At 36.3% G+C, this 14,346-nt stretch overlaps 1 protein-coding gene across 1 annotated transcript in view; it reads right to left on the bottom strand.

Annotated features, from left to right (window-relative positions):
- Positions 1 to 11,264, bottom strand: part of Tmprss11a (transmembrane serine protease 11A) — a 49,397-nt gene extending 38,133 nt beyond the window's left edge. Inside the window, exon 1 of the mRNA XM_004644081.2 lies at positions 11,200 to 11,264. Coding sequence (XP_004644138.2) covers positions 11,200 to 11,210 — 11 coding nt within the window. The 5' untranslated portion in view covers positions 11,211 to 11,264. The remainder of the gene's footprint in view (positions 1 to 11,199) is intronic.
- Between the last annotated feature and the right edge of the window lie 3,082 nt (positions 11,265 to 14,346).

Below are 14,346 nucleotides of genomic sequence, written 5' to 3'. Positions count from 1 at the left end.
ATTTTTTGCGGAACCGGGGATTGAACTCAAGCCCTTGTGCTTGCCAGGGAAGCGCTTATTCTACTGAACCATCTCCCCAGCCTGTATTATAATTTGAAATAAGATATTGTGACTTTTCACCAGATCAATTAGGATGTTTCCAATGTAACAAGTACATCATTAGCACCCCTAAAATTTAGTAATTTTCCAGTATCTTCTAGTACTCAATTTATCTTCAGATTTTTTAGGACACTTTCCATCAAAAAGAAACTAATTCCTTTAAAATTTTTAATGACTTTTGCTTATTGGAAAGGTTGCAGAACTAGTAGTTCTTTGGAATGCCTCTCCTTCTGGAACTGATTGAATGTCTTTCTTTCTTTCTTTCTTTCTTTCTTTCTTTCTTTCTTTCTTTCTTTCTTTCTTTCTTTCTTTCTTTCTTTCTTTCTTCTTTCAGAATGAGGGATTGAACTCAGGCCCTTGTGCTTGCCAGGCAAGCGCTTATTCTACTGAGCCATCTCTCTAGCCCCATGAATGCTTTTCTGTGGTGTCAGTTAACTTGTTCTTCCATCTCCCTTATTTCTTGCAAGCTGGAATTTAGATGAAAGGTGTTGAACAGATTGGTTAAATTCATTTATCAAGAAAACTTCAAATGTGGTACTTTGTACTTTGTATTGCATCCTATCAGGAAATGAAGAAATTTTTACAATTCTGGAGGAAAACACATGCTACTTTTTTCTCTTTTGTGCATCTTGTGATCAACAATTGTGCCCATCCCATTGTACCAAGTACTTGTTTGCATGAATGTTCTACAGCTAGATGGGGCTTCTGAAAGGGCTAGGTTGGTGTTGCTTACTTTTACCACTAAACACTAAGAGTCATGTAGGTCCTGCATCAACCTTTCATATGAAATAACAGAAGATGAGAGAGAAGATGCATGATTTAAGAGTCAAGCAGCCTGGGCGGGCTCAGCTCACATTATTCTGTTGCCCCATCTCTGTAACTTGCAGGCATAGTGAAGTTTTTTGCATACCTTATTAATTTATCATTTTATTTGTATATATTAGTAAGTAAAATTGTTTGGGAGCAAAATGTATTTCTTTTTCATATTCCACTTAACAGGATTTATTGCAATGTTTTGTGCTAAATGAACTTTCACGCAATATTGGTTGATGCATAAAAAAGGCCTCTTTTTATTTATTTATTTATTTAATTTTTTAAAAGCCCTCTTTTGAATATAAAACCCATGCTTTCTTTGGGCATAATTAGTAATTTTATCCAGTAAATACAATGGGGCTTGAGAGGACTGAACTCTATTTGGTATGGAAAATATTAGTCCTGTGAGCTCTAACTGATTAAAAAAAAGAGATCTGGAGACGTGGAGAACTTGCGCAAGTGCCCTATGGTGGACAAGATCTGATATCCTCAAATATAGCAGCAAACAGACTGCAGTGGCTTGAAATTGAAACTGAGAAGTTAAATGAATCTTAGAGACTGTTCAGCACAATGTAATCACCCTCCAAATAAAGAAATACTCAGAACACATAAAGGGATTTCTCCCATGTACACAGTAGAACCTGTAGTCTTCTCAAGCTTAAGTCTTCTAACTTTTAGAGCACCCATTTATTCTCAGCGTCAGATTGACTTTCAGTGTACTGTAATTGAGTTCTCTGATAGCATTTATTATTTATGTATTCACTCACATCTACTGAATTTTTGGACTCTTCATTTTTTTTTCAGCAATTCCTATCAGCATGGCACCAAGTTATTGGAAAACAAAAAGGACCACAGGAGAAAAATTAGAGTATTTACAAGCTTTAAAGTTTATTTTGGGGCCATGGTATAATTATAAATAGAGAAAATGGAAAAAAAACAGATGAGGGCTTGCTCTTATCTGCCTAGTCATAGAGAAACCATAAGGTTGCAGACCGAGCAATGGGACCACAAGGTCCAATACCTGCTGATACACTGTTCAAGTGCATGGAAGTGACATTCACAAAGCCCCAAGAGGAGCTGCAAACACCTGGGGATTGGTGTCCAACAAACAAGGGTAAAAGTTGTCATTTAGAGTATTTGTTCTTTGGAGAAAAGCGCTGGGAAACATAGTCCATGCAACACACAATGTCATACCACAATCACAGCAGAAGGCACAGGTTAAATGTGTAGCTAATTAATTCTGCATGAATGATCTTTGAATTTACTCCCAACTTTTATCAACATAAACAATACTTGAAGGTGAAATGCACCATCACACTGCTCTTCTGGATAAGTTATACTAATCATTTGCCTGATATCACTTCAGACTTCAAAAGAAGTAGTACTTTTAGTAAAATACTGGATGTCTAGACTATGAGTGGAGTTGCTTCCTTTTTCTGTTTTATTTGCATCCATAAAATAAACATAGGGATATAACCTTTTGCTTGTGTTATAGCGTATTATTATAAACTCAGCAGCTTATGGCCATACTAGTTTGTGGGTTCACTGTTCTGTACATGGCTAGACCTCACACATCTGAAATCAAATGTTTGCTTGGGGCCACTTATCTTATACTCATGATCCTTTCCAAGCTCACTCAAGTATCAGGCAGAACTCATCTCTCTGGAGCCACATTGAGGTCACTATTCTCTTCCTGCCCATCAGCCCAAGCGCTCTCTTAGCTCCTGATGCTGTCCATTCTTTTTGCTTTTTTCTTCAAAGTCAGAGATAGAGAACTGTCCTCCCATCCAATCTCTCTCACTACTGATCTCTCCCAATAGAGCCCAGTCCCATGTAAGGCATGACCAGGCTAGGTTGGACTCCCAAAGGCAATTTCCTCCTCTTCAAGTGAACTGATTCACATCTTAATTGCATTGTTAAAATCTCCTCACAATGACACCTAGATTCCCTTTGATTCAATAACTGGTGAAGGCGTACGCACACAAGTTGGTAGCTATCTTGGGGGCCTTAGATTTCTGCCTATGGTCACTACAAACATACATTCATGAAGATGGACAGAAACCTGTAGCCTTCAAAGAAAGCACATGAAAGTAAGGGTGAGGAGCGTGCCTGTAATCCCAGCATTCATAAGGGTGAGACAGAAGGTGAGACACCTCAAGTTCAAGCCCAGCCTAAACTAAATAGTGAGACCTTGCCTCAAAAAAGCATGTGAGAGTTAAATTTCATTCTTCTAATTTTGCTAGGGAGCGTTATGGGGAACTATTTCATGTGAAGACAATTCTAAGCTAGCTATAGAATAAAAAGAAGACTAAAGGATATTTTGTTCAAGTGATAATTTCAGTAATACAAAGGAAATTCTTGGAAGTTAAAATGGTGAAAAACCTAAAAGTTATCCCCTATCCTGAGTTAATTGGCTCTCAGTATTCTTTTAAAGGAAAAGGAAATACAGATGACTACTATCCTGAGCAACACAACTTTTATCTCCATAAAATCACATTTATCATGCCCATTACACCTTCACTAAGTTTTAATTTTCTGTTTTGAGAAGGATATATTCATAGAATTTTTTTTCTAAGATGTTATTCTTTCTTTTCTAAGATGTTATTCTTCTAAGATGGAACTTAGGACCTTGCCCTTGCCAGGCAGGCACTTATGACTGCTGAATTATTTCTCCAGCCTACTTTCCAAGATGTTGTAAAAGAAAATTGGTGATAATTAAAGGATTTTTATTGCTTTATTTTCTTCAGTCTTGCAAACTAAAGGAGACACATTTGAAGTATGGAGAGCAGTATAAATTGTTAACAATCTACATCGCAATGTTCACGTACTCCTGATTTTCATATATGTGAGTTAAAAAATGAGATAAGCAAAGACATTGTGATGTCCTCACCACAGGGATTCTTGTTTTCCTAGGAGTCTTCCCAGAAAGGCAGCTACCCCAGTTGCTCCACCTTTGGCCACATATCCTGTACCATTTTATCTAAAACCTCAAAGTGTTTCTCTTTTTGGAGTTTTTTTGCTTTCTTTTAGATATGTTATCATTATATGAATGTAGGTGCGTGTGATTACTAGGGAAGTGCTCATTTATGGATTAGTTACATTTTAATGTCTTCATAAGACAGTTTTTTGAAGTTCAAAGTTTACTATCTGTTATAAAAGGAATTGTTGTGTGACTTACAGGACAACCTACATGTCTTCCTACCTCCTCATATAACTTTACAAAGTGCTCAATGTATTCCAGGGAAGCAAGGCATGCAGAAACTTGGCTCCTTCTGTCCCAGCCTGGGACTCCCCCTGAGGGGAAGTTCTACCAGACCCAGAGACTGCTTCCTAAGAGCTGTGATCTACTGAGCAGCCCAGCGTTTGTCTGCAAGGAAAACAAGGTTTATAGTGACTTCGTGTACTCTGGTGTATAACTATGTGGCTTTAAATTGGCATGCATTTTCCCAAACCGAGGATCCTTCTCCCTCTACAGAGGGGAATTCAATAACGCTGAGAAAGCTAATTTGGAGAGGAGAAGGGTTTTGAAGAGAAGCACATAGGAAGAATTGATGGCCATATCTGGGGCTGTCTATAAACTGACAGATTTTAAATAAAATTTGATACTTTTTTCATCCTGCCAAATGGGTTCACTATATTTTGATTCTTATTTTCTAAGTGCAAATGTATTTTCTCCCTCCATGGCATACAAGACCCTGAAGACAGTGTTCCTTAGACAGTGTCCTCAAGCAATGGAGGGTGGGGCATTTCCTATATTCAAAGAGGTTTAGTAATAAACAGTTTAAGTACAGTTAAATAGGATTCTTCTTTCTGACAGTCTAACAACTTTTAATGATCTCAAATGAGAGTAAAGACAGATTTCTGTCCAGGTTTTCTGTGTACACTGGACACTAATAGAATCCCATTGCCTAATCTACACCCACTGCCTCGTTGACCCTTGAAAGAAAGTATTTGCTGAGGTGGAATAAAAGAAGTTCTTCAGGTGGATACATTCTGTATCCTTTTCTGTCACCATCTCTTCTGATACTTTGCTGACTCTCACTTTCCGCAGAACCACTTCAAAGAGATGGCCCTTGTGTTCCCCCGTGATGCTACCCGGCGTACTTTACTGTTCGAGATTGATAAGAAAATGAGGAAACTCATCAGATTTCTTCTGTATGCAGCTCCCTGATATGAGTGGCAGTGAGGAAAAGGACAAGGGCAAAGAGAACAAATGCAGAGTTGCATCACATATCATTGCGAGTGCAGACCAAAGATAACTTTCTCTAAAAAATAGTGAAGATATTCAGGCTAAGCTAGGTTTGGGATCGCAAAGAAGGAAAATTGAGAACCCCAGGAAAGAAAAGATTTTTAATTGTTTATCTATCTAAGGAAATACCTTTCCCTGATCCCAGGGATGAAAATTGGAGAAACAGCGGGGAGGGGGGAGCATGAGTTGGGGAAGCTTGAGGCCAGCAGAGGAGAACATGAGGTAGAGGGGCTGAGGCCACCTATCACTGGCCCCCGCGGATGTACTTCGTGACAGTGGAGGGTGCATCCTGACCCGCACTCAGCGGCTCCTGATCCTCGCCTCGAGCTGCTGGGCTGAATTCACTCCACGTTCTGGCAGACCTGTCTTTTGTCTAGCCTTTACCCAGCCATTCCGAGTGAAATTAATTTCTGGTTCTTATACCTTGTAGGGCTTCCTGTCGTTATTCAGCGAACAAACTTTTCTAGTGATATCCTAAGATAAGCAAGCATTTAGCTCTGTTCCTGTTCAGATCACAGTAAAATATAGAGCTGTAGATATACTTTGGATTAATTTTTGAATATTATTTTGAAATATTTAATTTAATTTTGAATTAATATTTAATTTTTTGAATATTATTTAAGTTTAATTTTTGTTTTATGATTTATACTGTTTCTTTGACTTACGATCTACTTATAAGACATGATATGGTATTTTCTCCTAGAATTAGAAATTTTAAAAAGTGCATTTCCATTGACTTTATATTAGTTTTTCTTTGTCATATATATATGTGTCATATATATATATATATATATATATAGAGAGAGAGAGAGAGAGAGAGAGAGAGAGAGATACACATATGAAAAAATGTGTATACAACCTGACATAAGATTGATACAGTTTTGTGAAAATCTTCAATGACTTTTTAAATGGGTTCGTCTAATATAAATATATTTTACATAGCCCTGCATAACTACCATTTTGAGAGTTCTTTATTCTTTACCTAAGATCATACAGCAACTTCTCTTGCCTTCTGGATTATGGTCTTTGTTATTTTTTATATGCTAAGTCTGGAGGTATTAGAATATTTCGAGTTTGTATACCTAGAAAACATTTTACTTTTAGTTTTCAAAGGTATGTTTGCTAAGTATAAAATTCAATAAAGACAGGTAGTTTTTTTTCAGACCTTTGAATAAATAATTACAGTTTCTTACCCATTTGCTCTTTTTTTTCTAATGTGGAATAAGATAATATTTAATTTTGTTCTTCCATAGCTAATATTTTTTCTATGTGTATGCATTAATAATTTTTTTCTTTCTTTTTTTTTAGTGATTTTTTTCTTTACAATCAGTTTTGGACAATTTCATTTTTTGTGTGTCTTAGTATGTCTTTATTCATATTTCTTGTGCAAAAGTTCATTTTTCTTAGAAATGTGGTGCTATAATTTTAACTAAATTCAGAAATTTTAAATCTTTAAATATTTATTGCCTACCCTATTCTACTTTGAGAATTCTCATTAGATGAATATAAGTTTCTTGATTTTGGCACAGAGTTAACTATTAAATGACTGATCTGTAAATTCTTCTTTGTGTTTATTTTAGACAATTTTATTATATTCATTTAAGTTTGTAAATAATTTTTTACAATGTGCAATCTATTATTAATCTCATGTTATGTATTCATTTCAGAAATATTTTTCTATAATTCTGTCTACTCATATCTTTCACATTTCACTATTTGTCTACAATTTTTAACTTGTTATATAATTATTATAGAATTTCAATAAAATCAATAATGAGTTAAAAATAAATAAAAAAGTTAAAAGTGGTTGAACTGACTTCTAATTACCATAGGATATTGCAACATATCGTAAGAGCCAAATCCCTCAGGCCACTCTAATTAAGTCCAAATCCTAGCCCGGCCACGTACTGGCTCTGCTATGTGAGGCAAGCCCTTGATATTTCTATGTCTTGCTTCCCCCATCTGTAAAATGGAAATGAAATTAATCTCTATCTCATAGGATTGAATCCATTAATATGTATAAAATGATCACATATAGTGAAAAATAAATCAATGAAAGCTGTTATGAATCTTTTTATGTTATTATTACACACTTAACAGAAATCACCTATGCAGAGAAAATTACTCTTGCCGCATGAGGATATATGTTGTACATAATTTTGGTACCGGTGAGATGTTGGATTCTAATGACATCTTGGAATTGCTTCCCAGAAAGAAGCTCAGAGAGGTAGGAACCAGGAAGCACCCAGGACATCTCTAAGGACCTTTAATCAGTAGCAGTGAGCTCCGCTGTTGTTCAGAACAACAATCAGAGGAAAATAGTATTTAGCAAGAATAATATAAGGAAATCAATGACTGGTAAACAGGGATTGAAAAAAAATTATCACAGAAAGCATCTATTTTTCTCAACAAAGTTATACCCAAATTTGCTGTGTGTGTGTGTGTGTGTGTGTGTGTGTGTGTGTGTGTGTTTTGCCTTAACACATTTCAGCATAAGTTGTCATCTCACCTATTAAAGTTTATAAGGGAGGTATCAAATTGAAAGTTAAGCCTAATGCATGCAAATTACTTCTAGGGAGTTAGTTATTCTGAAATTTTTTGTTCTTCCTTTGTTCTTTCACTTACGTATCCATGTACCCACACACCTGTATTATTTTATGTTTTGGACATCAGACTGGATGCAGAAAGGTAGAAGGAATTAGACACGTTCCCTACCATATGCAATTCAAGGTACAGCATTTAATATTTTGTCTAAATCTCCTATTGGATTGAAACTGATGAAATATTGTAATCTTATTTTCTGTAAATGTTGAGAAACAGCACAAACAATAAGTTTTCATTTGGTTAACAATTAAGAGAATTACTTTTTAAATGTCTTCTCATTCTCTATTTGCCTGGTATGATTTTTCTATTAGGGTTCCGGTAGGCAAGTAGGAACCTTCTTTTTAGGGTCAGAAGACTCTGGCTTTTGATCCTGGCTGTGACTTCTTACAATTTGAGAAACTTGTCTGAACTTCAGCTTTCTCCCTTGTAAAATGGTGATAACAACTACTGCCCAGATGTAGGAAGCACAGATGGGCACGTGAAGGACTCCAACACGTACATCTGGGCTGGGAATTTCCATGGAGGTGGTGTCATGTAATTGGTGCCACAGCATGTAGGACTTCCTTATTGGTGACATTTTGTTAATCAGGAACCAGAAGTTCAAACAGGAAAAACAGCACAGTTGCAGATCCGAGGACAGAGACGTCCTTGCCCACTGGACTCCAAGGCTACTGTCCTGTTTGTGACCAGATACAGAGCATGAGAGACGTCAGTAGGCTACTGCTCAAATGTTGCTCATATTGTTTGTGTACCATCAGCGGGTCAGTTTCCTGCCATTGCTCAAGACATTTCGGAAACATCTTTATTAATGTTTGGGGCTAGAAATGTGTAGACAACTTTCTTGTAAAAAGCAACTGGGACAACTTTTCCTTCCTCCACCAGTAAAAATGGGCCTTACTTAAACAGAATTACAAAGAATAAATAAGATAATAAATACGAAATGATTCACATTTAGAAAATAGATAACAAAAGATATCTGTTTTTACAATAATTACAAGTAAATCACTATCCACCATGGAGCTAGATATTAATCTGATTGTAATTTCTTATAATTTTAGTTTTCAGGTACTTATTGATGTCTCTGCCATTCTCCTTCTTGTAGCTACTAAATATTATTCAATATATTCCAGACAATTAGCAAAGAGAAGTACAATCAAGAAGAGGATGTTTCAAATTTGCCTTTAAAACTCACTGATAAGCAGGTGTAGTAGTTTCCACCTGTAGCATCAGCACTCTGCAGACTGAGGCAGGATTCTGAGCTCAAAGCTAGCCTGAACTACATGGCAAAAACTTGTTGCAAAACAAAATAAAGCAAAACAAAATAAAAGATATCTCAATGATATGAATGCAATCTACTGACTATAGAGAGAAACCTACAGTATGACTAGCTCAGTGGAAATTTTACTCAAATTTTGAATTAAAGAGATGTTTTGTTGCTCTCAAAAATTATTTAAAAAAAGAAGAAAGAAAGAAAAACCAAGACTGGCTGGTTAGTTAATCTCAAGTTTTGACTTCCCTGCCAGGTTTAAATTCCAGCTCTTCTCCTTAACATGTGATGTAGGGCTAATTGCTTTCTTCATCTATAAAGTAGAATTAATTAATATATGTGTCACATAATGGACACTATAAATTTATTGAAAATTAAGAAATGGGTAATATTCAACTGATAAATTAGTAAGTAGTTTATTAACTAGTAACTAGTGTTTTAGAACATATTTGGGGTAGTCCCACATACGTTGCTACCTAAAACCAACATGTACCAGAGAAGAAGGTCACAGAACACAAGGAGAGCATGATCCACAGTAGTACAAGTGAGATGAAGAAGTTTCAACACAGCTTCCACACTGTGCTTCTTATAAATAGAGAAATAGGAACAGTGAGGTTACTGTAGAATGCGTTTGAGAGTGTCAGTGAGACTTAGGATGCCTCGTATTTATTGGCACTTGCTTTTCCTCAGTCCTTCTACTAGCCTAGAAGTTTGACCTCCCATCTCACACACATCAAAGATTCTACAGTAGTGTTTCCTGACCTTGGCTTCAAGAAACTGGGTCATTCAGTGTCACCCATTGCCTCCTTTAGGATCCTGTGCTTATGCTGTCCAGAGCACCCCTCACCTGCCCACTCCTATAATTTATTTTTCTTAAGCTGAAAAAATTTCCATAAGTACACAGTAGTCATTAGAAAAGTGTTTTTCCTGCCTATCATTATTAATCTTAGTATTTCAAAAAGAATAGATTTATGAGCAGTTGGAGGTCTTCTTTTTGCAAATCATGATTTCCATAAACTTGGGGTATAGATTCTCAAATACAGTGTGTTTTAATAAAGAATCAAACACTGATGCTGGATATTTGCTCATTCCTCTGTTTAGTAAATGTTTATGCAGTACTGATTCTGTGGGAAGCCCTGAAGATCCTACACCTCAGCGACCATCTGACAGGTACCACACACTCTCGCAGTACCAACAGGAGGGTACTGTGTGATGTGGAAGTCCACAGATGTTCCTTAATTTAGTGGCCAAATTTGTTTCCAGGTCTCATCTCTGAAACTCCCTGGCTGGTGTTTCTGCCACCAAAGAGGCAGCAGGCAACAGTAAGACAGGACTTTAAGGAGTTGAAGACTCGGGCACTAGAGCTGTGCTCCTGGCATCTGACTGCTCTGTAGGCTTGGGTGTTAGTGATACCTGTTCTACTGAATTCACAGGGCTGTTTAGTGCTTCAGTGAAAGAAAATGAGTTAAACCATTTAGAAAACAGTATAAATGATATAAATGTAAACAGTGGTGACATATGGTTGCTCAAAATCACTATTATTATGCATGAGGTTATACCAAGAAATGTATTTTTTCCTCTATACATGAGAAAACTCATTTTAGGGAAAAATCCAAACAATTTATGTTCCCTCTTTCTTCAATATTTAACAGGAAAATTGGAAACAAGTTTTCTCAATTTTGACCTCCTGTGTCCTCATCCTCTCTGCAGGCAGCAGGGGTCTTCTACGTGGAGACAAGTATTTCTGCAGGTATTGACCTGATCCACATTAGTGCACAAGGCCTGCCCACGATGCAGTAGGAAAATAGCTAAAGGGGAGGGGAGAGAGAATGCAAATTTGACAAAGGGATGCTTGTTCTAGTACAAATGATAACTTTCTTGTCTCAGAATCAATCAGGATACCAGACAATGCAAGTTTTCATTACCTTCTAAAATCCCAACTACTAACTATTGAACATGGCAACATGAATAAAGCTTGTAAGAAATTTTTTTATATAAAACAAACTGATTTCAAACACAGAGGTTAATTAATCCAGACTGCAATAAAAGCTCCAGAACTGTCACAAGCTGACTGAATCCACTGAGGACACTACATCAACAGTCTGCCACGAAGCACCTACCACTGACAGTGAGCAAACAAGACATTGACAAATGAGAATTAACTTACCGATACATCATCGATAAGAGGAATATGATCCTGAAGGTCTGCACCCACTGAACTCAACCTTCCAGTCAACCTTATGACATCTCTAGCTGTCGTAGAGATCTACCACTATAAGAAATACGGAAACAAATTACAAGTAGTTGAAATGAAACTAGTTCAACAAGTCTGAACAGAGATGCCTCAGCCTATAGAACAGCTTGAAGGAAACATAGTCCTAACAAGAAATAGGATTTATCTTTTTGTGTTTTGCATTGACTATTTGTTTAAGAAGGAGCTAGCTGCAAAGATTTGAATGACAAACATTTTAGGAACTTACTGTAATTAAGAGTTTAAGGAAGACTCTGACAAGGCATGCAAATATCTTATCAAAAACCACATAAAAGCTCTCAATAAAAACCATCAAACATTTTTAAAACTCAGATTCACACTATACCTGAGGAAATAATCTTTAAATTCTTATTAAACAGCAAGAGTCTTTGTGCATCATGGGGGCATGGGGAATTTATTAGTACTTTTAAAAGTATTACTTTTAAAAGTATCTTCTGAGTATGGATAAATGAACATCAAGCCAGATTTTCCCAAAATGAATTACTATAATAAACATGTGTAGAGAAACACTGATCAGAATTTAAGAAAACCAAATGAGAAAATACACTTTTAATTAGGAAGCTTCCAGGTATGTGTGCTCTTCACAAATACTAAAACCCAAGATGAGACAAGTCCTGCCAGTTGATGCCCTCATTTCGGTTCCTTTCTTTCTCCAGCAGCAATGGTGTTATTTGGGACTCTCCTCTCAGAGAACACTCCAAGCATCTACACACAGGCACACACACATCTCTAGAAAAGTGATCTCAAATTAAAATTATCTTAGGAAAGTATGATAGGCATTTTCTATGATGTGGTTTATCTTCATCTACTATTTTGAAGATCTTGCTATTTTGGAAGACTTACCTGTTCTGTTTAACAACTACTTGAACAGAACTAAACTAAAACAAAAATGATGTTTATCCTTAATATACTCTTATAGTCAAAGGGTACCACTTAAAAGGGAAAAAAACCTCTAAATGAAGATGTTTAGTAGTTAGGAAGGTGTATTTGAAATAATGTTAGTGGCACAGAACGTTAAATATAGGGACTCTCAAGTGTCAGAGTGACAAGATTTAAATCATCTTGGCAGAGTCTATAAAAAGGAAGACTAATGGTGATTTGTAACATATTTGTGCAATAAAAATGTGTTAAGGATTTATAAAATTCTTAGACTAGTACATGTTAAATGAGAAGAAATTTCTCAGAAGGTAATACAAATGACCATTAAAACATAAAAAAAGTTCATCATCTTTGACCTTTAGAGAAATGCAAATTAAAACACTAAGATTCCATCTTGCTAGAGAAAGAATGGTTATCATCAAGAAGTCAGATAATGAACTGGAAGGCTGAGGGGTCAAGGAATCCTTCTGCATTGTCAATGGGAATGTAAAGTAGTACATTCCTGTAGTAGTACATTATGGAATTAAGAATGAAGTTTTTTTTAAAAAAATTGAAATTAGAAATTCCATTTGACCTAGCTATTTGCTTCTAGTTATCTTCCTGAGTTGAAGATGTCATATAACAGTGACCATGTTTGTGGTGGCACATTTAGAATAGCTAAATCTTATAACAGCTTTATGTCCACCAACAGATAGCAAGGTAAAAAAGTGGGATATTTATGCACAATGGAATGCTATTCTGCCATGAAGAAATAGAACTGAGTAATTTGTAGGAAAATCAATGTACCTTTAGGCCGTGATGGTAAAGGAATCTGAAACACGACCTTTTTTTTTAAAAAAAAAATGTATTTAGTATAGGGTCTATGAAGTCTCACTACACAGATTGAACTCATAGTGATCCTCCTGTTTTCAGCCTACCAAGCGCTGGGATTACAGGCACATGCCACCACACTCAGTCTCAGTCACTGTCTCAGCACTCCCCCGGGGGTGGGGGCAGCATGGCTTGTGGTGCTGGGGTTCAAACTGTGGTCCCTATACTCTGCCTAAGCAGGTGCTTTAGTCCACTGAGCTAACTGGCCAGCCCCACAAACTTTTTTTGGGGGGTGAGTACATTTAATTTTTTTTAAAGAGTACAAAATAGCAGTAAGCATATATAGGTTAAAGCAGTTTCACTTATGTTATATGTTGCTCTTAGACTGCAGTGCATTGAAAATAGATGCATGTGGAGAAATGTGCTGTTCTGTAAAACTCAAATGTGGGAGCTTGGTCTATGTTTTTGCTTTTACCAAAGCAAAAACTTTGGTATGTTTGTTAATTCTAGCTTTTTGATTCAATATCCTGTAAGGTATAATACTTTAGGAGTTTGGTCATGTCAGTTGTATGGAATGCTGAGGCTTTGATTTAAATCTTGTATTGTAATTTCCATTTTTATATGTACTGTACTAAAGCTTGTTTAATAAATCTTTCTTTTGAAAACTAGAAAAAACCAACCAACCAACAAAATACAGAAGTACAAATGATACAGAATTTCACTAAACAAAAAAGCACAAGCTTAATTATTGCAGTTTCTCTTATGTGAAAAATCCAAAATATAAAGGACTAATAAAATAAAAGGTAGATAGATAATAGGAAATAGGGAGGTAGATCTTTCATGAAAGGGAAGAGAACCAAGATGTGCAGGAGTGGAAGGAGTGGAAGCCGATTAAAAAAAACAAAACGCCTGAGCAGTGTTATCACTGCACCAGCCACCCTGCGGAGCATACACCACTGCATACTAAGTACACAGTCATTTAAAAATAAAAATTAGAAAAGAATAGTGCATCATGTCATGAAGCAGTCCAGAAGTATTGGCTAATGACCAGCTGGATTTAGTAGGCTTTCATTTGTTTAAAAGAGGAAATTTATCCCTAAAGTCGTCTCTTACATTTCTGAGTCTTCGAGTATAGGAGGACAGATGATTAAGTGGCTGCACACTAGTGTAAAGTCTGGAATTGAGTAGCAGCTCTTGCAGGCTGTGGCCAGCAGTCTTTGCTCACCATTCTAATCTGCCTTTATTTGTACCACCTCAAACAATTATACTGCCTCAGCTAATTTCTCTGAGGCGCTGGGAATAAATATGTAAACTGTTATTGTTGTCAACAGTTACATTTTAATATTCATAAAA

Source organism: Octodon degus, unplaced genomic scaffold (genome assembly GCF_000260255.1).
Source record: "Octodon degus isolate 3935 unplaced genomic scaffold, OctDeg1.0 scaffold00191, whole genome shotgun sequence".
Taxonomy (NCBI): Eukaryota; Metazoa; Chordata; class Mammalia; order Rodentia; family Octodontidae; genus Octodon; species Octodon degus.
This window is presented reverse-complemented; position numbering and strand designations above follow the sequence as displayed.